The sequence below is a fragment of the Aegilops tauschii genome, chromosome 7 (assembly GCF_002575655.3).
Source record: "Aegilops tauschii subsp. strangulata cultivar AL8/78 chromosome 7, Aet v6.0, whole genome shotgun sequence".
NCBI lineage: Eukaryota > Viridiplantae > Streptophyta > Magnoliopsida > Poales > Poaceae > Aegilops > Aegilops tauschii.
In genome coordinates, this window is record NC_053041.3 from 624,526,903 (window position 1) to 624,547,788 (window position 20,886).

The following is a 20,886-nucleotide window of genomic DNA, read 5'->3' on the forward strand; positions in this document are numbered from 1 at the left end:
CCAATCATTTTTTTAAATTGTGAATATATTTCAAATTCCCATCAATTTTTAAAAAGGTGAAAATTTTGAAAACATGATGAAATAATAAAATATGAAGTTTTTGAATATTTTAAGATTTCAAGATTTTTTCAACACATGAACAATTTTTAAAATCGTAAAATTTAGGGATTTCGAACATTCTAAAAATTAAAAATGAAACTATTTCAAAAATGGAATTTATGAAAAAATGTAAAAGAAAAAAGATAGAAAATAAAAATAGAAAAGATAAAAAATATACCGAAAACAGCCAGCAGAGGAAGGATTATTGATCAGCTGCATTCGTGGCTGCCCTTCAGCGAAGGCTGGACTATTGGGGAGCAACTAGTTAACGAGCGCTCCTTAGGGAGACTCGCAACGATCAGCGCCACTTGGCGCGCTCTCAGTCATTCGCCACGTGTCGCGCTCTGGACTCTCCCTCCAGATATTTTTTTTGTTTTTCCGCACGCATTTTCGGCTTTTTAAACGGTTTTTTCCTAGTTTTTTTGACATTTTGGTTTTTCCATGGTCTTCCTTAGCGTTTCGACCAAAAAGAATTTGAAAAAAAAGTTTGCGCGAAAAAACGTGTTTACTTTTTTTTTTCTTTCGTGAAAAGTCACGTTTTTTTCGCGAGAGGCACGGTTGTGCTTTAGCGAGAGTCACGGCCGTGCCTTTCGGAAACGAAAAAAAAAACGCGTTTTCTGTTTTTTTTTTCTTTCGCGAGAGTCACGGTTTTACTTTCGCGAGAGGCACGGTTATGCTTTCATGAGAGTCACGGCCGTGCCTCTCGGAAAGGGAAAAACAAAACGTGTTTTCTGTTTTTTTTTCTTTCGCGAGAGTCACGGTTTTGCTTCCGCGAGAGGCACGGTTGTGCTTTAGCGACAGTCACGGCCGTGCCTTTCGGAAACGAAAAAAAAACGCATTTTCTGTTTTTTTTCTTTCGCGAGAGTCGCGGTTTTACTTCCGCGAGAGGCATGGTTGTGCTTTCGTGAGAGTCACGGCCGTGCCTCTCGGAAAAGGAAAAACAAAACATGTTTTCTGTTTTTTTTTCGCGAGAGTCACGGTTTTGCTTCCGTGAGAGGCACGGTTGTGCTTTCGCGAGAGTCACGGCCGTGCCTCTCGGAAAGGGAAAAATAGGCGTTTTCTGTTTTTTTCTTTCGCGAGAGTCACGGTTTTTGCTTTTGCCAGAGGCACGGTTGTGCTTTCGCAAGAGTCACGGGCGTGCCTCTTTCGGAAAGGAAAAAAAACGTATTTTCTGTTTTTTTTTTCTTTCCACGAGAGTCACGGTTTTGCTTCCACGAGAGGCACGGTTGTGATTTCGCGAGAGGCACGGGCGTGCCTCTTCCGGAAAGGGAAAAAACCGTGCTCCCGGTTTGATTTTTTCGTCCGGTTTTTTTTTTGAAAAAAAAGTTCGTTAAAACCTATCAACATGGGATCTAATTTTGAAGATCTCGACGCGAGAAATCCAATGATGAAAACGGTTTGAGATTTGGACGCACGGTTTAAGAGATAAAACGTTTTGAATAAACGAATCTACGAAAAAAGGGAAAACTCCCCGGTTGCGACAAGTGGCGCGCGGCATATGCGCCACTTGTCGTGACATGAGAAGATGAAGTGTTCTTTGCAACGAGTACTCCTTAATTAATAATTTCGGACTATTGGCCGCCCTCGGGCAGCGACCGGATCGGAAACTGGCGCCCACGCAGACGGGCTAGCAAGCCACGGCCATTAGACTTCGCTACCACGGCCCATCTTTGCTCCCTATTTTTCTCTCTCGACGGTGCGCTGGCTCGCGGCGACAATGTCTCGCATTTAGTGAGATGATAGGATGTCTTGCCGCGTGCATCTAAAGTTCCAGGCCAGCCCAATAGCGACTTTGAAAGAAATACAGATGAAAAAGGAAAGCAACCACGATTCGATCCCGGGTTTCCAATATACTACTAATAGCTAGCGCTGCTAACCAGTGAGCTACAGAAGAGTTTTATTTATACCATAATCTACAATGTTGCGAGTATAGTTTAGTGGTAAAGTAGGGAGCGACCTACTTAGAGGGCATAGAGCCGTATTTCATAGGATTTTCCAGGTTATTTTTGTTGTTTGTTTTTCTTTATTTTTTTCACGGTTTTTCTTCGTTCTTACTCCATTTCACTGGTTTTATTTCCTTTTCTTTGGTTTTATTTGTTCTCTTCATGGTTCTAATTGTTTTTTATTTCCTTCTCTTTTTCTTTGTTTTGCTCCGGTCTTCTTTATTTATTTCTCGGTTTTCAATGCTTATTTTCTTTTCTTTCCTTTTTTCTTTGCTTTTCTTGGTTTACCCCATGGTTTTTCATTATTTTTTTATACACGATTTTGGTACATATCTAATACATTTTTCTAATGCATGTTTAAATTTTTTTAATACATGGTCAATATTTTATCTATACGCATTTAAAAAAATTGAACCTTGATTTAGAAAATTCAAATACAAAATTAACATTTTTTGAATACATGGTCAAATTTTTATATATTTTTAACATTTTTAAATGCTTGATTAACATTTTTTAAACAAAATATTAACAGTTTTTAAACAAGGTCAACATTTTTTCTATATATCTGGCGGTGGCGTTGCCTCGATCTGGATATGGAGTTCCCATCTCATCGCGCTCGTCCTGGAGGCCTTGTGGTGGCACGGGGGAGCGGCCAAGCGAAAGCTTATCGACCTGGCGCCAACGACGGCGACGCTCGCGAGCGACACTCTCTTCTTGAAGACATTGTTGTGGTGCTCCTCTCCGCGGCTGGGTTCCGGGTGAAAACCTTTGTTCGCCTGGACTTGGCAACGACGATGCTCTACGCCGTTCTCCCTCTTGGGGGCGTTGTCATGGAGCTTAGGTGTTTAGGGCGAATCGTGGTGTTGTATTTGGTCCTACCTGTATTATTTTTCGATAGCGTAGTCGCATGTGTCACCTCATCTTCTTGTATCGTTCCACCGTGTACTCTGTTCGGTTGTTGCTTTATATATAAAACGGGGCAAAAATCTGTTTCGAGAGACCAGCAAAAGCCATTCTTGCGGGGAGACATATTCCAGTTTCCCATCAGTGCTCGATCTATCAGGATGGAACCGAGGACATAGACTATTTACTTGAGAAAGATTTTGTCGCAACTGTTCCTGCGTCGAGACGCATGATAACAGTTGCTTCAAAACCTAGCTACGGTTTTGTAAAAGGTAAACACCAATGCTGCTTTCCATGATAATGGATCAGGTGCTATCGGTGCTGCTCAACAAAACCAATGAGGAGAAGTTGTTCCTGGCGCAACAACTTATCATACGTGTGTACCCAATGCCTGCTCGACGGATGCTCTTTCGCTGCTAGAAGGGATTGATCTTGCCCATAGGCAGGGGTGCACGAATGTGGCTTTTGAAGCTGATTTTTTGGAGCTGGTTACTGCATGCAATGGCGAGATGGAGATCTACAATCCTTATGCTGCAATTCTATCTGAATGTTTTGCTAAGGACCATATGATTGATGGCATCTCCTTTGCACACTGTCCCAAGGGAAGCCAACCGACTCACGCATCAGCTGGCAAAGCCCTCTTATTAAACTCAATCAGATTTTAGCTGGGATGGTGATCCACCCTTTTTCTGGTGGCCTTTGTAATAAACGTAGTAACACTTTTGGCTAAACAAAAAAACACCGAGGTTTCCCTGTCAAAAAAAAGTTCAGGGAAAAGTCGATCACCAGTTTTTGTGATTGCTAAAATGATTGTGAAGTAAGAAAAAGTTCATTGGTTTAGAAAAAATTTAACGGGTTTGAAAAAAGTTAATGTAGTTGAAAAACTTCGATATTTTGAATAAATATTCATGGAATTTTTAAAGTTCGCATATTAAAAAAACGCATGATTTTGGGAAAAGTTCATGGACTTGAAAAATATTCATGAAATTTTAAAAAGTTCATGAATTTTAGAAAAATCATGAAAAAACTAGAAAATCCCTTCCTGTGAAAGACATGCCCCGAAAAACCGGGGGAAACTTTAGGAGGTTTTCAATACCGGTGAAAAAAAACAATATGGGCCGGCCCACTATGTAAGAGATCGGAAGGCTGTGTGGGTGTTACATACCATAACACCTATTTCTAGCACCATAATTGCAGAATAGGGTTTCCCACAATCCTATTTTACGCCTGCATGCATCTTCCAATAGGCATGATGCCTGTGAGTACTCCCTGCCTGGCCAACGCAAGTTGAAGTTGTTTACTCTCGACCAGTGAAACTTATTGTTATTCTTCCGATTTCTGGTTTGTCCTACTTTTATTTTTAATTAATCTGGATTTCGTTTTTCTTTCCTTTTTCTCCTTTCTGGGTTATTCCAGTTTAGATGGATCTTTTTTTTTGGTTTTATTCCGATTTTGGTGGGTTTTTTTATTTCTATTTCTTTTAATTTATGTTTTTATATTTTTATTTTCACTATACAATGAACATTTTCCTAACGTATAATGAACATCTTTTCAATACATATTGAGAATTTTATAAAATATTTATATTTTTAATGCATAACGAACACATTTAATATATAGTGAACATTTTTTAAACAGACAATGAAATTTTTTGTGTATTATACGTTGAACCTTTTTTACTGTACAGTGAACACTTTTAGTATATAGTGCACATTTTTAAATACACACTGAATATTTTTTGTATTATAGTAGGTTGAACCTTTTTTATTGTACGGTGAACGTTTTTGAAATATTGGGTTAACATTTTTTTAATATACATTGAACATTTTTAAGCACGTGATACAATGAATATTTTTTGAACTCATTGAACATTTTTTCGGTGGAAAATCCATAGAATCCCTGAAGAAGAAGATCAAAAGGAAACTACTTAACAGAGCGCCCCAAATACCTAACAATGCATCGCCGGAACGGGGCTGGCCTATTACTCTTGAACATGTGGGAAGCCTCCACCATTTGACACTTACCGGCATCAAATAGGAGGTATCCATGTCGGCATCGAAGGCTCTACTTGTGACGATTGTTCCAACACGTGGTCCTCGACAATTCTTGACGATTGCCCATTGCATTTCGTTAGTAATTGGGCCACATTACATGTCTCTTCAAACTTGCGCTCAATGAAGACACATGCGTCACCATTGTCTTGCTCCGTTTGGTACCTTCCCTCCTCACCACCTAAATTACCTTACCCACCATCCCTACGCGTGATCGCGATATACCACCCCTTGCTCGCCAGGTCGCCATCGTCAAGAAGTCCAAGGTCACAAAACTTCCCAGCACTCGCGGAGCTTAGTTAGGGCTAAACCATGTCATGGCCCGCCCAGTCTACGGAATATGCATGAGTAAGGGAGTAGTTAGTGAGCGAAACAACCATTATGTACGAGTGAAAGCCTAGCATGGCCCGGCCTATTTTATTAGTGTAGCGCCACCACTGCTTCTCAGTGTCACCCTTGGCTCTGTTAATAATTGCATTCACTGCCAACGCCCATCTGCGGGGCATTCATGGTCGTTTGTGCTAAGATATCATCCTTCATGTAAGTTCTGAGGAGATGATACTGAATTTTGCTAGTCAACATACACATGTGCAATAGCACATGATGTCTGTTACTCTTGCTAGGCCTCCAAGCTATGGGGAGTTCCTATTTGTTGCTCCTTAGAGGGATGCATGTAGAAGGGATAATAAGATACAATAAATGATTCTAAAAAAATAAAGATACAATTAATAGAAAAAATGAAGTAAAAGAGAAAATAGTCGGCATGCCTATTGAGCAGGACCCATGCAACCATACGATTAGAGGCACTAATAAAAGTATATGCTACGTTTTCCTTCAGGCGGTTCCTACGGTTTTTTATAATAAAAGTTAAATAAAAAAGAAATAATGGGTCCATAACAGTAGCGCCCTATTATGTTTTCCTTCAGGCGTTGGTCTTGTATATGCTACGTTTTTTTTTTTGAGACAAGTATATGCTACGTACTTACTAGGGCTACGCGAGCAGGCTTTGGTTTGGGCAGTTGGGCCTTAAGCAATCATTCAGTACAAATCAGCCCTTGACGCATCACATGTATGATCTGGTTGTTCAACATGTTCTCAAAATAAAAATAAATAAAAACCGGTTGTTCTACTTTTTTTTGCGGGTAAAAAACCGGTTGTTCCACAAAAGGAAAAAAATGGAGAACTGTATAATTTGGCCTTTTCCAGTTCTTATTTTTGAGGGGGGGCCTTCTCCAGTTCAAATGTGCCAAAATTAATTCGGTTAACGAGAGTGCAAACCGAACCACCCCGCAAAAAAAAAACCGAACCAGCATATATCAGAGAAAAAAAACCCGAGAAATGGTCAACTTTATTTCAGTGGCGGTTCCGCATTCGGTTTCCCGGTTTTTGTGAGCCCATCATCCCAAAGTCATGGTCTGATGGCCATGTGGGCTTTTCAAAGCCGTGTAGGACGAGGGTGACACGTCCTTGTGTTGTACGTATTGTGGACCTTCAATTCTCTATCCCCAAGGCAGATGAGGATGAGCAGCCTGTGGACGAGAGATTCTGATTAGGCTGCTCAGCAGGCAGGGAATCCAGATTGAGTCCGACTGACCTGAAAGAAACTTGTTGCGTCCGGCATCGCCTGCTTGTTTAAGCTTTGGTGTGTCGCGTCTACTTGTCTAAGCTTAAGCTTTGGTGTGTTGCGTCTACTTGTCTAAGCTTAAGCTTTGGTGTGTTGCGTCTACTTGTCTAAGCTTAAGCTTTGGTGTGTTGCGTCTACTTGTCTAAGCTTAAGCTTTGGTGTGTTGCGTCTACTTGTCTAAGCTTTGGTGTGTTGCGTCTAGCTAGTACAAAGTCACAAGATTCAATCGAGTCTCGACAGAAACGTGTGTGGCGCATCTTGTTTTAGGTACACATCAGTTAGGCGGTGTACACATCCGGGTGGAATAGTATGCATTACTAGTAGACAATATAGTAGCAAAGCTGATAGTACGCTTGCCGAAATTTCACAACTTTAGGATCGGAGCTCTTCCACAACTTTAGGCGACGCACGGTGCCCACTTACCCGCGCACATCGGATATGGATGTCGGATACCGTGGGAGGTTTGTGGACACGTAGCCATGTCACCTATGGAGAAATATCTCAGAACTGTTTCCAATAGTTCTTCGGAGTACCAGCTCAACCCTAGTTAATAAATTTAATTATCACCCTAACACATTACTATTGCTTACGGTTTTGCTAAAGCACATCTTGATATACCCTATTGGTCATAGTGGGAAGTATTGCACATCTAAGTTCTATGTCATTGATTTTACGTGGATATTCATGCGGTTTAATATTTTTTTCATTTTTTTAAGTTTCATTGAATCATTTAGATGTGCAACAACTAGGACACATCTAAATGTGCCCTAGATAGACTATTGCTTAATAGTATTGAGGAACATATGCCAGGCTGTTTGTAGCGGGAGTATTAGAAAATAGCATCATAATTTAAAATCATAGATTAGTATGACCTCTTTTATTGTCTTACATGATGCATAGTAGCACATCATTTATCATTGATGTAGTACATTATAAGATATCGAGCCATTTTTTTTTCATTTATTGTATGTCACCTCTACAAAATTGTCTAGTTGACATGCATGATACTTGCTATGATACACCTTACTACGGGTAACATGCCACAATAATATTGAGTAAGTGATATCCTCATCTCGTTTGCCAGTATTTATTAGGGTTACAACTAACGCCTTTCATCTAAAAATATTGAGGAACATATTGTAAATTAAGCTATTGCCTATGTAAGTGATTTAATGGGAAAAAAGATTAGGTGGGCTGGTGCCCCTTAGGGCTTCCTGCAAACTATCATGGCATGAGTGATCTGAATAGACTAGCTGTAAATGCAGTCGAGGAATTTCTAGTTTTATTTTTTGAGGGAATGCCATTCTGGTAAGCATTATTTATATTAAAAACACCCACATCAAGGGAACGATCAAAGTTTGAGGTTCCTCTAAATAGACACTTAGTTAAGGACCACACTCTCGCACTAACATATGAGCTACAAAATTGACATCACTGGGACAAAAAACATAATAACTTTAGTGAGAACAGTAGCCTGAATACAAAAATCGTCAAATATAAGTGTTGCACCTGTTGCAGAGATTTCACAATCCTTGAAGGTGTTGATGACTTTCAAATTGTTCGACCAAACAACAAATTTCTGAGTTGATTTTCATGTCAAGGCCACGTCGAACATTCAAATTAAGCTTCAGACATTGGAGCATCCAAACCAAATCCAGGCTAGTTAGTATCATGAGAAACACAATTGAATATATTTTTATATTGTACTCTCTCTTACATAATTTAGTGTGTATATATAGATTTTTTGAAAAGTCAAACGTCACAAACTTTGACCAAGTTTGTGGAGAAAAACATTTACATCTAGAATGCCAAATATATATATCATTAGATTAATTATAAGTTGTAGTTTCATATTTTATATTTTTGCTATTATAGATATAATATTTTTTTTATAAAATACGTCAAAGTTTGCAAAGTATGAATTTTTTTTTTAAATCTGTATGCACTACATTATGGAAGAGTATCAATTTAGTATTGTAGTTACTTTTTCCCCACAAACTTGGTCAAACATTGCATCATTTGAGTTGAGGGAAAGAGAGTGGTTTTTCTACACCCACCCTTTTTTTTTGCGAATGTTCTACACCCACCCTTTTTTTTGCGAATATTCTACACATTTTTTTAAAAATCTGAAACTTTGTGGGAATGATCATCAACAAATGTTAGAGAGATTTGCAAATTTTGGTGATCAAATGACATCCGAGGAGCTCTACACAAAAAAGGACAAAATCACTCAAAATGTACGTACACGGTTTGACCAAAATTTGTAAAAAAAAAAATAGTACAGTTCTCCTCTGATGACATTTGACCACAAAACTTGGCAACCCTCTCTAACGTTTGTTGATGATCATTTCATAAAGTTTTTGATTTTTTTTCGAAATGTTTTGTTATGTTTTTTCTTGCATGGCTGCACCGTGGGTGCACCGAGGTAGGGTTCAACCACTAGTTTCCCTTCCACCATAGCTGAAATAACTGAAATTTAGTGATTTTGGATTTCATTGACAAAATTTTCCACTTGAATTGACTGGAGATCCAACCGAATATTTTCAAAATTTTATGAAGTTCTTTTATTTGTGTGTACTACCATAGTTGCTTAACTATTTTGACCGGGAGACAATCATTTCAGAATGTACTGAAATTAATGAAATTTCCAAAAAAAAGAAGTCGATATGAATTTACATTGAAAGTCAAAAGCCCATGGTACAGAACAAATGTGGTGATTTAATATCAGGTACTACCTCCATCTCAAAATGTAAGACGCTTTTAGACTACTTTAGCCTAAAAACGACTTATATTTTTAGACGGAGGTAGTACATAGATATTTAGATAAACGTATTATCCTCTGTATGCATGGTTATTTTTCGCTAATGCACATCCTTAATATTCTTTTCATCACAAAAGAAAATCATTAATATTCTTCTTTCAATGGTGAAGGTGCAGTTACTCCAAATTCCTATTTGATTTGGAGCCCAGCTTGTTCATTGTTTACTTGGGAAAAAAAAGGCTTGCTGGGAAGCATGCCAACAACCTCCGGCACCCGATCCTCGCTGGGGAATTTCTCCCGCAGGCTTCGCGATTCCTGCTGCGACCTCCGTACGCAAAGGGACACCTCGTCGTCGCTCACATGGTTGTTCCGCTACGCCTTTCCTGCACTCGTCGTCTCAGCAGGTACCGTGCTCTTGGTGCTACGCTTCGCCGTCGCCCCGCAGGTCAAGGCCTACGTCGAGGACGCCCGTCTCGACAGCTTCGCCTTGGCCGGCACGCGGGGGTCCTTCTCCGCGTACAACATCTCCGCCTCGGTCGCCCTCACAGTGCGTAACCTCAATGGGGCCATGGACATGACGTACACCAGGCCTCTGGTGGCCACCTTCCTCTTCCACGACCGGCGTCTGTACAACGTCACCGTGGCGGACGAGGGGCACAGGCACAAGCCGCTCAAGAGGGAGGCGTACCTGCTCCACACCGGCGGCGAGGGCCCGTATGTGCTTGACGCCGCGGCAGCCGAGGAGTTCGAGAAGCAGAACGCTACGGGGGTGTTCGAGATGGAGATGCGCCTCTCCGGGGTTATCACCCTCGGCCTCGGCAACAAACGTGGGCTGGAGCTCAGCTGCCCGCTCACGCTGCAGCGCCCGGAGACGGGCCCTGATGTCGTCGTGTTCCATGAGATCGACTGCGAACCTGATAGGCCCAAGAAAATCGTCTTTTGATGAATTTGTGTGTTGCCGATCCATTATTTAATTTCCATGTATGTTGTATTTTGCTTCGTCTTCATGAAAATATAAACTGCACGTATGTGTTTTTAGTGAGTGTATATATATTCACATTGTTTATTGCAACGTTATTGAGCAGGCCGTCAGGATTAAGAACTGATTTGCTGTTGTACGCATATACTACTTCTCCCAATCGGGTATATAAGTTGCATGTACATATATTTTTCAAACTTTTAGTCGTTAATTTAGTCAATAAAACATGATTTTTTTAACACAGATGCTCACAACATGCACATGCACTCACTTCAATGAACGCACGCACGCACCCTACCCTTATAAGCGAGATACTGAGCCGACACAATATCTTGAGATTGATAAAGTCAACATACGTCTCATAGTTGATGAGAATGTCTCCATCCACTGAATGAACTTCACCGAAAAAAATGAAATAAATCCGATAAAATACGAACACCAGTGCCAAATTTAGGACTTGAACCCCAGTGTGTTAGTTTCACCACAAGGAGCCTGAGCTACGCTCGGACGTGTTTGCATGTTAGAAATAGTTTAATGCAGATCACTTATTTAGGTATATCGGATTATTTGGGGTCATCATATATCTTATTAAAAAACGGATGATTTTTCTATTGGTTGTAGATCTTGTTTCCATCTAATTATGACTCACACATAGGGCTGCAAGAAAAACTCGAGACTTGTGAGCTGCTCGAGATTGACTCAAAAAGAAATGAGCTGAGTATGAGCACTTTTTGTAGCTCAATCAACAAACGAGCTGATCTTGAGCTAACATTGGCTCGCTCGATTCTAGCTCGATATCGTATATAATGAAATAATCTTTATATATATTTAAATAAAATAAGGTAATTTATTATCATATATGTTATGTACATTTTTTCTCCATTTTACCTACTAGCAAACATGAAAGCATAATTAAGCACGGAGATAATTTAGCATCAATATGGTATGTCGTCAGCCGTTTGTGTCAAATATCCTGTTATTCTTAGCCAAATTTTTAGAGCGGAGGTACTAGTATTCAATAAGTCAAATTTTACAGTGGCTTCTTATGTTGTGTTGTGCCCTATCTTGTTTTGCATTGTATTATTAAAAAAAAATATTATTTAGCTCGAGATCGACTCGAGATCGTTACAAGGTGAGCACAAGTCACTTTATACCGAGCTTGCTCAAATTTTAGTATAAGCTAGGCCGAGCCTAGTCCAACACGCTCAAACTCGACTCGTTTGCAGTCCTACTCACACATACTCCCTTTCCTCTGACAAAGAAAACTTTCTTATTGGTCTCATGTCACAACAATCCAATACAAATAGAAGAGAGTTTGACCCTTGGTTTAGAAATTAATGATGCCGTGTGGTGGAAAACTATTAATAGGACACTATGTAGATCGAAAAACATTATGTTCAATAAAATCCAAATTTATAAGATGATTTGCTTCCCCGAAAAGGACCTTCAAACGGCACGAACAATACCCATGTACTCCACAATATGTATTCTGGATTAATGTCATGCTTTCAGTCGGAATCGCTTCGTTGGCATGCTTGATAACTGGTGACCACAAAAATAAGATCACCCTTAAGATCTTGTCACGGTTGCCCACTATGTCCCACACGTCAAAAAAATGCCATCCACATTTATTTTCACACAACTGGGTTTGAAATTTGAATCATAAATAGTTGAAAAGCAAACGACATGACGCAATAATAAATAGCACACCAGCTTAGATTTTTTACATTGCTATTGTTTAGAAAATGAGATGTTTAAAAAATGTTTGCACATGATAGCAGAAACACAAGAAAAATATTTATATAGGAATCGGATGCCATGTCTTGTAGATCCCTATATGAAATCCGGGTGACGATTTGGTTTGAAGGAATTCTACAGGAATTTTAAAGGAATCAATTCCATTTTTTTTTCTATATATAGATAGATTGTTTGTTTTGTATGATTAGAAACCATATTAGAACCAACTTGTGGCTTGATGGTTAGGAGGGTGGTGGTACCACTAGCCCACTAGGGGATCAAACCCCAAGTTTGACGCTTTGGTGTCATATTAATGCAAATTATTTTTTCAGTCGGAGGCGACATTCTAATCACTAGCAGTGTGTCTTAGAAAAAATATGACCTATTTTGCATGCAATTTCAAAGGAAAAATTTGACTAAGTCAATGCTCATAGAAATTTTCTTTGTTTCTATGACAACTATGCCATGCACCTAATGCTAAAGAAAAGTTCCTGCATTTTTCTTTTGTGCAATCAAACAATTTTTGTTACAAATTATGTGTTTTCGATTCTTGTAGAATTCAATATGACTTTCATCCCAATTATGTAGAGAGAGGGAGAGAGAGAGAGAGAGAGAGAGAGAGAGAGAGAGAAGACAACAACATGTGTTGAATTGGACTTCTCAAAGAAAATGAAAGCATGAGGTTTGAGCAAATTTTTAGATTCTCCAAAATATGAAGCAAAGAAAGGATTCCCAAAGAAATTTTCAAAGCTAATAATACAATTCAAAGGACACCACAAACTGTTTCTGTGTGATTCATTTCTTATGATTTTTTTGTGAAAAATCATTTATTCCTACCGGACCCTGCCTTGCAAAATAGCATTTTGATCTTGACAATGCGTATGAAGCATGACACAACTAAAATCAATCCCCAAGTTGAGATAAGCTTGTTGAACATACAAAACACAGGACTAAATAATGATAAAAAGTAAACATGATACACCAGTTAATAGCAAAGTTCTTCACTCGGAGGAATACAATAAGATGTACAGCAAGAGTAAGGATTCATCCCTCTAAAAAATTATGCAACTGATTGTACGCACGCAAATAATAATTTGAAGAAGGTAAAAAAACATGTGGTAAACCTTGTGATAAATTATAATAGTAACAATAAGAAGAAAACCATAACACAAGGAGAGCAGCAGCATTCAACTTAAGTTGGCAGCAATGCACACGGGAGGTGGCTCCATTGTTGATTTGCACCGACTGCACATGCATAGTGAGAGAGTATATATGCTCTAATTAATTAGCTCAGATAATGGAAGATACTTCGAGTGGAGACAAAAGAGGAGAGGAGTAGAGGATTGACCTTGTTTGATGAGGTATGCATTATTGATCAGGGTCCTTCAATGGACAAAAGGACGGGTACAGGCCTATTTGTATGGCCGTCGACGGCGCGTTGCCATTCAGCTTTTATTCCAACGTCGACGTCAGGATGGAGTGCGACTTCATTCAGCTGAGTCATGTGTGCGATTTTGATGCCAAGTGCTCTTCCAGGAAGAAGGAGCAGCTGTGGACAGATGATATGAAGCGACACAAGACAAGGCAGCGCGCCATCTTGGATTGTTATGTCTATTAGCATTGGATCATTGAACACGATGGATAACCGCTCAATGCTTATGAGGTGATCATACCATATGTCGATGAGCCCGAGGTTGTCTTCAATAAGCTTGAGATATTTCAGTCCCCCCACGAAGCTCAGCCCTTCTCGAATAACCTCCCAACGCAGGCCAGTCGACCAAAGGCAGAGCTCCTCGAGTGCACTAAGCTCTGCAACAAACGGAGGGAGGCGGCTCAATTGACCACGCAGCTTGAGCGAATCGAGCTTGCCCGCCACTGCGTCTATTTCATCCACGAACTCTCTTGGGCATGCTCCGAAGTCGATCGACAGGGACCGCTTAAGATGAGGCGCTCCAGCGCCATCGCTGATGTATTGAGTAATGGCGCTTGAAAGAACACCCAGGTTTTCTTGGCTTGCGTCGGATTTGCACCATATCTTCACCTTCCGCAACCGCCGCATAAGACTCAGCAGCTGTTGAAATCCATTTCTCCCACCGACGACAAATCCTGACAGCGTCTCCAGCACACTCTTATTAGCTCTCAGAAACCTCTCTACATCTGATCTCCAAACAAAGAAATCCCTTCTAGAAAGCTGGAACTTGCCAAGGAGGTGCTTCAGTTTGGGCAGCAGGAGGACTTCTTTGTACACCGTCACTATTCCATCAGCATCGTCACAATTTGGGCTCCCACTCAGGTCGAGTGTCTCTAGCTGATTCAGCTTCCCGATTTCCCTTGGAACCCGATCAATGATGCCTGATTTGATGCTCAGGTATTTCATCAGCTCCTGGTTGTAGATAGCCTGAATATGGCCATCACTCAGGTGAGCACATTCTTTTAGATCCAGCACTCGCAGCACTCTATAATTGGCAAAACGTAGAACATGTTCATCAAGATCCCCCGCAGCAGTAGAGAATACCGCCAACGTCCGGACATCAGATAAACTCTCAGGCAAATTCAGTGGGACATTTGCACAAGGATGCACAGATAGCCTGCGAGGGTGTCCCTCCGGCATTTCGGCGGCCGCACCGTGACATAACAGTATGAAATTCTCGGACATGGACCGTTGGGAGATGTACTGACGAATCGTGTCGCCAGTAGGCTGGCATCTCTTCACCTTCCCATTGCTGCTTTTCTGGGTGGACCTGATGATACTGGACTCCATGAACTTGTCCAAATTGCTGACTGCGGATTGTTCTCTTCCTACTAGCCCTTCCGCCGTCCATCTCCTCATCAGGGGCTTAGTCCTGACATGATAATTAGGTGGGAACAAGCAGAAATATAGCAAGCAGTTGAGGTAATCAGCATCATGTTTACCCCTCATCAAACACTGAAGATTCTCAATCTCTGCGGGGACAGCAACAGCAGACTCTTGTGCTGCAGCCCCTTGTACAGGAATAAAGCCAAACCTATGTATCCGGTCAGTCGTTTCCTTTGAGCTCTCCTTGAGTCGGGCAATTTCGTCTGCAAAATCAGCATCGGTCGTCATCTTGGCGTTGAAGCAGTCTATACAGTCTTCGATGTCACATGCCAAGGCCCTCAGTTGTGCAAAATATTCTGCCCGCAAGAAACTCATAGGCCGGACATGGTCTGCATGATCTAGCATGGTAGCTTTGATCGAGTTGAGATCCGCACTGATGCTCCTAGCATCGGTGTTCGGCCTCCCCTTCACACTGTTTAGCTTCGACACGGCGACGCCAGCTACCGCGCTAAATGCCGCCACAGCAAACTCCATCGATCTCTCTTTCCTTGCGTCCACAGATCACTCCTCCTGTCCTCCCTAGATCTGCATATGCACGGCAAAGAGGGGTTAGTGTTGCTTGAAATGGACGAGAGAGGGAGAGGGAAGGGGGCAGAACTTCTCTACCTTGGTGGAGGAGGGTGCTTCAGAGTTCTCTCTCAGTTGTGGTGACTTGAGAGTCATACAGGTCTCTCTATAAAAAGATATCTGTCCAAATATGTGATCACAGACTGAAACTAAAAACCGTCTAAATAAGCCATCTCCTATACCCGTTGTTCAGAAAAAAAAAAGACATGAGAGACGGTGTTTTTGGACGAGCGACGGTTCCATGAGCAGAGGCGAACCGGTAAACCAGTTGCTTGGCCGGTTCACTCACAGGTCCGGTCTTCTAAGCACCCAATCCTTCCTCTCTTTCCCCCATGTATGTAGAGGGATAGGGGTCTGTTGTGTTGTGTTGTTTCACTTTGTCCACGCACTACTTTCTTGGCCATCTGATAGCCTCGTCAAAATCGAGATTTCCCTGGTACTGTTTCCCTCCCGAGCTTCCTTTGTCGTGCATCCATAGGAAACTACAAACAAAAATTAACCATCTGGTTGTCTTTGAGGGGTCGATAATCATTCGTGGTTCTTGCTTCAGGTGGAGAAGGCGGGGATGGATGATCTAGATGCCGCGCTCCTAAGGGCGGGGATAGCGGCAGACCCTGATCTTGAAGCAGCGATGCAAGCTCCTGTTACTGTTATGCTGGGTCCGTCGGCCCTCCTCCTCCGGGAACTCGATTCTTCCGGACAGAGTCTACTCAGTGCAGAGGAGCTTCGTCTTCTTAGATATGCTCTCAGGGAATTGTGCATCCCCCTGAAGAATATGTCGGAAGACGACGGCGCTAGCTTCATGGCCCGGTGGTGGATGAAGATAGTTCGGGAGCTTTGTTATGACACGCAGGATTACCTCAACTTCGTCCAAAGTGCTCGAGATCGTCGTGATTTTTCAGAGTTGCCTGATCGTGCCAAGGCTGTTTATTCAGGCTTACTTGCTCGTGCCATGGATGCGAGGGAAAGACGCAGAGGTTTCCAGTGGTCTCCCAAGACCGCCAGGCCTGACACGCAGGAAGCCCGCGACCGCCGCTTATCCAAAATTTTGGCCCGGATGCCGGGTTCCTTCGGTGTCCGTACCACACCCGGTGCCGTGGTCGTGGGGGCCCCAAACAAGCTTGTCGAGCTACTAGCTTTAGACGACGATGTCGACGACAAGACACTCAAGGTGATACCTATAATTGGATGTGCAGGTACAATAATCTATCTTCAACTCTAGTATTTTTGCCCGGCCCATTAATACTAGCTAGAACATATGCCAAGTTTCTTTCATCTTCTTTCAGGTGTTGGAAAGACAACAGCTGCCAGAACCTTGTATCACAAGCATGGAGGGAAATTTCAGTGCCGGGCTTTCGTAAGTGCGTCTCAGAATCCAGATATGAGGGGGGTCCTCACCAGCATGCTCGCACAACTGAAGGCACCATGGCCCCCTGGCTTTCCTGATGTGCTGGACCTTATTGGTGCTATCAGCAAGCATCTCCAAGGCAAAGGGTGATTAATCTCAAGTTCTCAACTATACTGTCTAAATAAGCAAATTGTGTGTTCTCTTCTCATAAATAAAAGCATAGACATATTTTACGAGGTTCCGGTTATGGCGTGTCAGGCACTGCCAAGCATTTTGAGAAATTATGAATATTATTAATGGGTGTTTACCCGCAAAAAAAATTTATAGCACTTGCTCCGGTGTACGTAAGCAAATTAATATATATGCTGCCCCTTGAGCAAGGAATTTGTTTCTTTTTTCTGACCTAACATACAAAATTATGCAGGTACTTCATCGTACTTGATGATTTATGGACTGCATCCGTATGGCATATTGTTAGCCGCGCTTTTCCTCGTGGTGATCAACGCAGCAGAATAATAACAACCACACAAGTGCATGACGTAGCGCTGGCATGCTCTGGTTATCACTCGGTCCGTATATATAAGATGGAACTTCTTGATGAATATGAATCTCGAAAGTTATTCTTCCGTAGGGTGTTTACCTCTGCCCCTGGAGATGGTTGTTCTCCAGCTACCAAAGAAGTCTCATACGAGATTATCAGGAAATGTGAAGGTTTACCATTAGCAATTGTAAGTATAGCTGGTCTGTTAGCAAGCGAATTAAGCATCGTCATGGAAGATTGGAGGAACATACAGAATTCTTTTCCCTCTACTTCCCAAGGGATGAACGATGTTTTGAACCTTATCTACAATAGTCTTCCACCTGGTTTGAGGACATGCTTGCTATATCTGAGTATGTATCCACAGGGCTACGTGATGAAGAAGGCTGAGTTGGTGAGGCACTGGGTAGCCGAAGGTTTTTTCGGTGATGTGGAAGGGACAGTCACATTGAAAATTGCTGAGTGTTATTTTGATGAGCTTGTCAGCAGAGCAATGGTCCAAGCAGTGGACACCAATCATATTGGTGAGGTGTTGTCATGTACGGTTCACCATTTGGTACTGGATTTTATTAGGTCCAAATCCTTGGATGAGAATTTTGTCACTACTGTGGACTATTCTGAATCAATTCTAGCAAACACTGACAAAGTTCGTCGATTATCCATCCAGTTTGGAGGGGTAAAAAGCGCATGCATTCCAGAAACCATCGTAACATCGAAAGTTCGGTCACTTGCATATTGGGGTTTCTTCAAGTGTGCGCCTCCTTCCATTATGGATTATGGATTTCTTCGTATTCTGGATCTTCATATTTGGGCTGATGAAGACAACGAGACTTTTGACCTCATTGGTATCGGGAACCTATTTCTTCTGAAGTATCTCACGATTGAATGTAATATCACCGTCAAACTTCCACACAAGATTGGAATGCTCCGATACTTGGAGACACTGGAAGTAGATGCAAGACTGTTTGCTGTTCCATCAGATATTGTTGATCTGGAAAGGTTACTGCACCTCCGCCTTCCGAGTGAGTCTATTCTGCCTCAAGGAGTAGCCCACATGACATCTCTTCGCACTTTGGGGAATTTTGATCTCAGCCGTTACTCAACGGAGAATGTATTGCAACTTGGAGGGTTGTCTAACCTTCAGGATCTCCAGCTCACCTGTGCTATGGTACAGCCAGCAGAAATTCTGGAAAAGATTATGCAACGCCTAGGCCCGATTGTTGTGAAGCTCAGCTTCTTGCGGACCATAACTTTGGTACCTTCTTCAGTCGCCTCTCATCAGGATGATGCTCGGGCAGTACCGACAAGCATAATTATTTCCCCTGATGGCTTCAGCATGGTGTCTCCTCCGCAGCACCTGCGTCTTCGGAGGATTGAGCTGTCACGCCACTGTTGCATCTTCTTCCATGTCCCTAAGTGGTTTGGAGAGCTCTGGAGTCTCCGCATCCTAAAGATTGCAATTAGGAGTCTGTCGAGGAGTGATATTGAAATCCTGGAAAGAATGACGGCCCTCGCTGCTCTCACCCTGTATAATCAGACAACTCCCACAGAAAAGATGATCATGACTGACGGGGGATTCTATAGACTCACGTACTTCAAGTTCTTGTGTGCTGCACCATGCCTGTCCTTTGAACAAGGAGTGATGCCCAAACTCCAAAAGCTCAACATAGGATTCAACTCAGACCAATGGAGACCGGATACCTTTGAAACTGTTGGTTTCAGTCACTTGAGAGGCCTTACGGATGTCTGTGTAAGAGTTGGTGTTGGGGCTGCTGATAACTTCAACATAGAAGTTGCTGAGTCTGCATTGGAGGCTGTAGTCAGGAATCACCCCAACTCTCCTAGGATGAGAATCAAATTTGTGGATGTGATTTTTGATGGTGAGGAGGATGAGAACACCGCGACTCACGAGAATCAAGAAGGCAAGGAAAGCAGGTACGGCTTTTTCTTTCGTTTACAAGAATTTTGTAGGGGTTTTAAAGGATAGGAATTTTATAAAAGGATTTCTTTGGAACCCAGTGATTTGTAGGAATAGAATCTCATTCCTGTCCAGCATAGAAACCAATCCTTTCTATTTCAAAGGGAAGAAAAAAAGCATTAGCCTAGACCCAAACCCAATGAAAAAAAATCATATCCTATGAATCAGATGAAATATCTTTCTTTAAAGAATTTGACATACTTGTCACCTCAACTTCATATGATTTTCCAATTTTGATGATATGCCTATTCAATGAACCAAAAGAGACCTCAACAGGGCGTTCATCATTTTTCCTTCAATCGTGACAGGTCTGCCAGAGGCCAAGATGGCAAACAATATGCAACAAGGGACAAGCATCAACAATGGTGGCCACCAATGACCGCACCATCGCACTACAAAGCGGCACCGAGGAGCACAGCAATGCAGGCCGGAGCGTTATCAAAGGCAGTGCCACCACCAAGGGCAGCAGCACCGCCTCCCACCAGCTCCAGCCCATCAAAGCCGTTGCCATCTTCCTCCCGCAACAGCCCACCAAGGTCGAGGCGACATGGCTCCCGCATCAGCCCTCCCCGACCCACGAGCCCGCCCCAACCCAAGCGCTAAGCTTTTTGGTACGATTATTTCTTCTTCGTGCACCAAAAAAAGATGACGCTTTTAATGTACCATTTACAGCTTTGCTAAGTTTCCTAAGCTCTTGGTGTGATTTTCCTAAGGACATAACAGAGTGTCGATCTGTTCTTTCTTGTCATGAAGTCCATCTGGTACCTACTTTCTTCCCTCTAGGAACTCTCTTGTGCTGGAAAGTAACTTGTTCAAAGTCAGAACTGGGCACCAGGTGCTTATTTTCATTCATCCCTGACCCAGGCCAGGGGTTGAGCGCATCATCCCGCTTATTAGCGCCGGGGACATCCGACAGACAGACGGTGCGTCGAGACGATGCACCAAGCGGTGAACCATGCGGCGGGACGAACGAGCATCCGAGGAGCAGTCCCCATCCTGATGCCATCCAAACTGATCAGCTGTCTAAATATTACAGCATCTACCTACATCCGTATGTACACATGTGTTATCTTATAGGCTGGGATTTTATTTTATTTTCGAAAAGAGGATGTACCCCTCGGCCTCTGAGTGATGCACACAGCCTTATAGGCTGGCATTATACATTTAATTTTTCTGTGACCATGCCGCGAGCTGCATGATCGACATGTTCTCATTTGAAATGGGGAAGACATAAACAAACATATACTCCCTCCGTCCCACAATAAGTGACTCAACTTTATTTTGTACAAAGTTGAAAGTTGAGTCACTTATTTTGGGACGGAGGGAGTATGTCATACGAGGAAAAGAAAAAATGTTTCTGTTGTAAATAATTAGAGGATTTACCACTCATCATGAGTAGTACATCAAACAATGCAAATTTATTGAACACTCACAAAACACTACCAGGTTCAAAAACAGGTGACACTATAATTAGGCTTACATCTATGTCAATAACTATTTC

General features: G+C 42.1%; 2 protein-coding genes across 10 annotated transcripts; one reads left to right on the top strand and one right to left on the bottom strand.

Annotated features, from left to right (window-relative positions):
* Positions 1 to 13,026: 13,026 nt before the first annotated feature.
* Positions 13,027 to 15,684, bottom strand: LOC109736245 (disease resistance protein RGA4). Its single transcript, XM_020295458.4, has 3 exons — positions 15,561 to 15,684; positions 13,446 to 15,479; positions 13,027 to 13,342 (listed from the first exon to the last, which is right to left on the bottom strand). Exon 2 carries the CDS (start codon positions 15,426 to 15,428, stop codon positions 13,473 to 13,475), a length of 1,956 nt encoding a protein of 651 aa, XP_020151047.1. The 5' UTR covers positions 15,429 to 15,479; positions 15,561 to 15,684; the 3' UTR covers positions 13,027 to 13,342; positions 13,446 to 13,472.
* A 78-nt stretch (positions 15,685 to 15,762) lies between these two features.
* On the top strand, positions 15,763 to 20,605 carry LOC109736244 (disease resistance protein RGA5). 9 transcript variants are annotated; one of them, XM_073505476.1, is made up of 8 exons: positions 15,855 to 15,957; positions 16,081 to 16,331; positions 16,457 to 16,717; positions 16,808 to 17,015; positions 17,294 to 19,342; positions 19,694 to 19,996; positions 20,109 to 20,146; positions 20,250 to 20,605. In XM_073505476.1, exons 3-6 carry the CDS (start codon positions 16,474 to 16,476, stop codon positions 19,986 to 19,988), a joined length of 2,796 nt encoding a protein of 931 aa, XP_073361577.1. In that variant the 5' UTR covers positions 15,855 to 15,957; positions 16,081 to 16,331; positions 16,457 to 16,473; the 3' UTR covers positions 19,989 to 19,996; positions 20,109 to 20,146; positions 20,250 to 20,605. The 9 variants fall into 9 exon arrangements, 8 of the variants coding, with proteins under 8 accessions (XP_045087046.1, XP_073361572.1, XP_040251044.2 ...); XM_045231111.2 differs by having other exon boundaries at positions 15,763 to 15,957; positions 16,072 to 16,717; XM_073505473.1 differs by having other exon boundaries at positions 15,790 to 15,957; positions 16,081 to 16,717.
* Positions 20,606 to 20,886: the final 281 nt, after the last annotated feature.

Excerpts from the sequence above, each read along its gene's own strand:
- LOC109736245 (XM_020295458.4), bottom strand. The coding sequence starts at position 15,428 with ATGGAGTTTGCTGTGGCGGCATTTAGCGCGGTAGCTGGCGTCGCCGTG.
- LOC109736244 (XM_040395110.3), top strand. The coding sequence starts at position 15,763 with ATGAGCAGAGGCGAACCGGTAAACCAGTTGCTTGGCCGGTTCACTCAC. Across the intron at positions 15,958-16,071 it reads TCAAAATCGAGATTTCCCTG|GTGGAGAAGGCGGGGATGGA; the intron begins GTACTGTTTCCC and ends TTCTTGCTTCAG. Across the intron at positions 17,016-17,293 it reads AAGCATCTCCAAGGCAAAGG|GTACTTCATCGTACTTGATG; the intron begins GTGATTAATCTC and ends AAAATTATGCAG.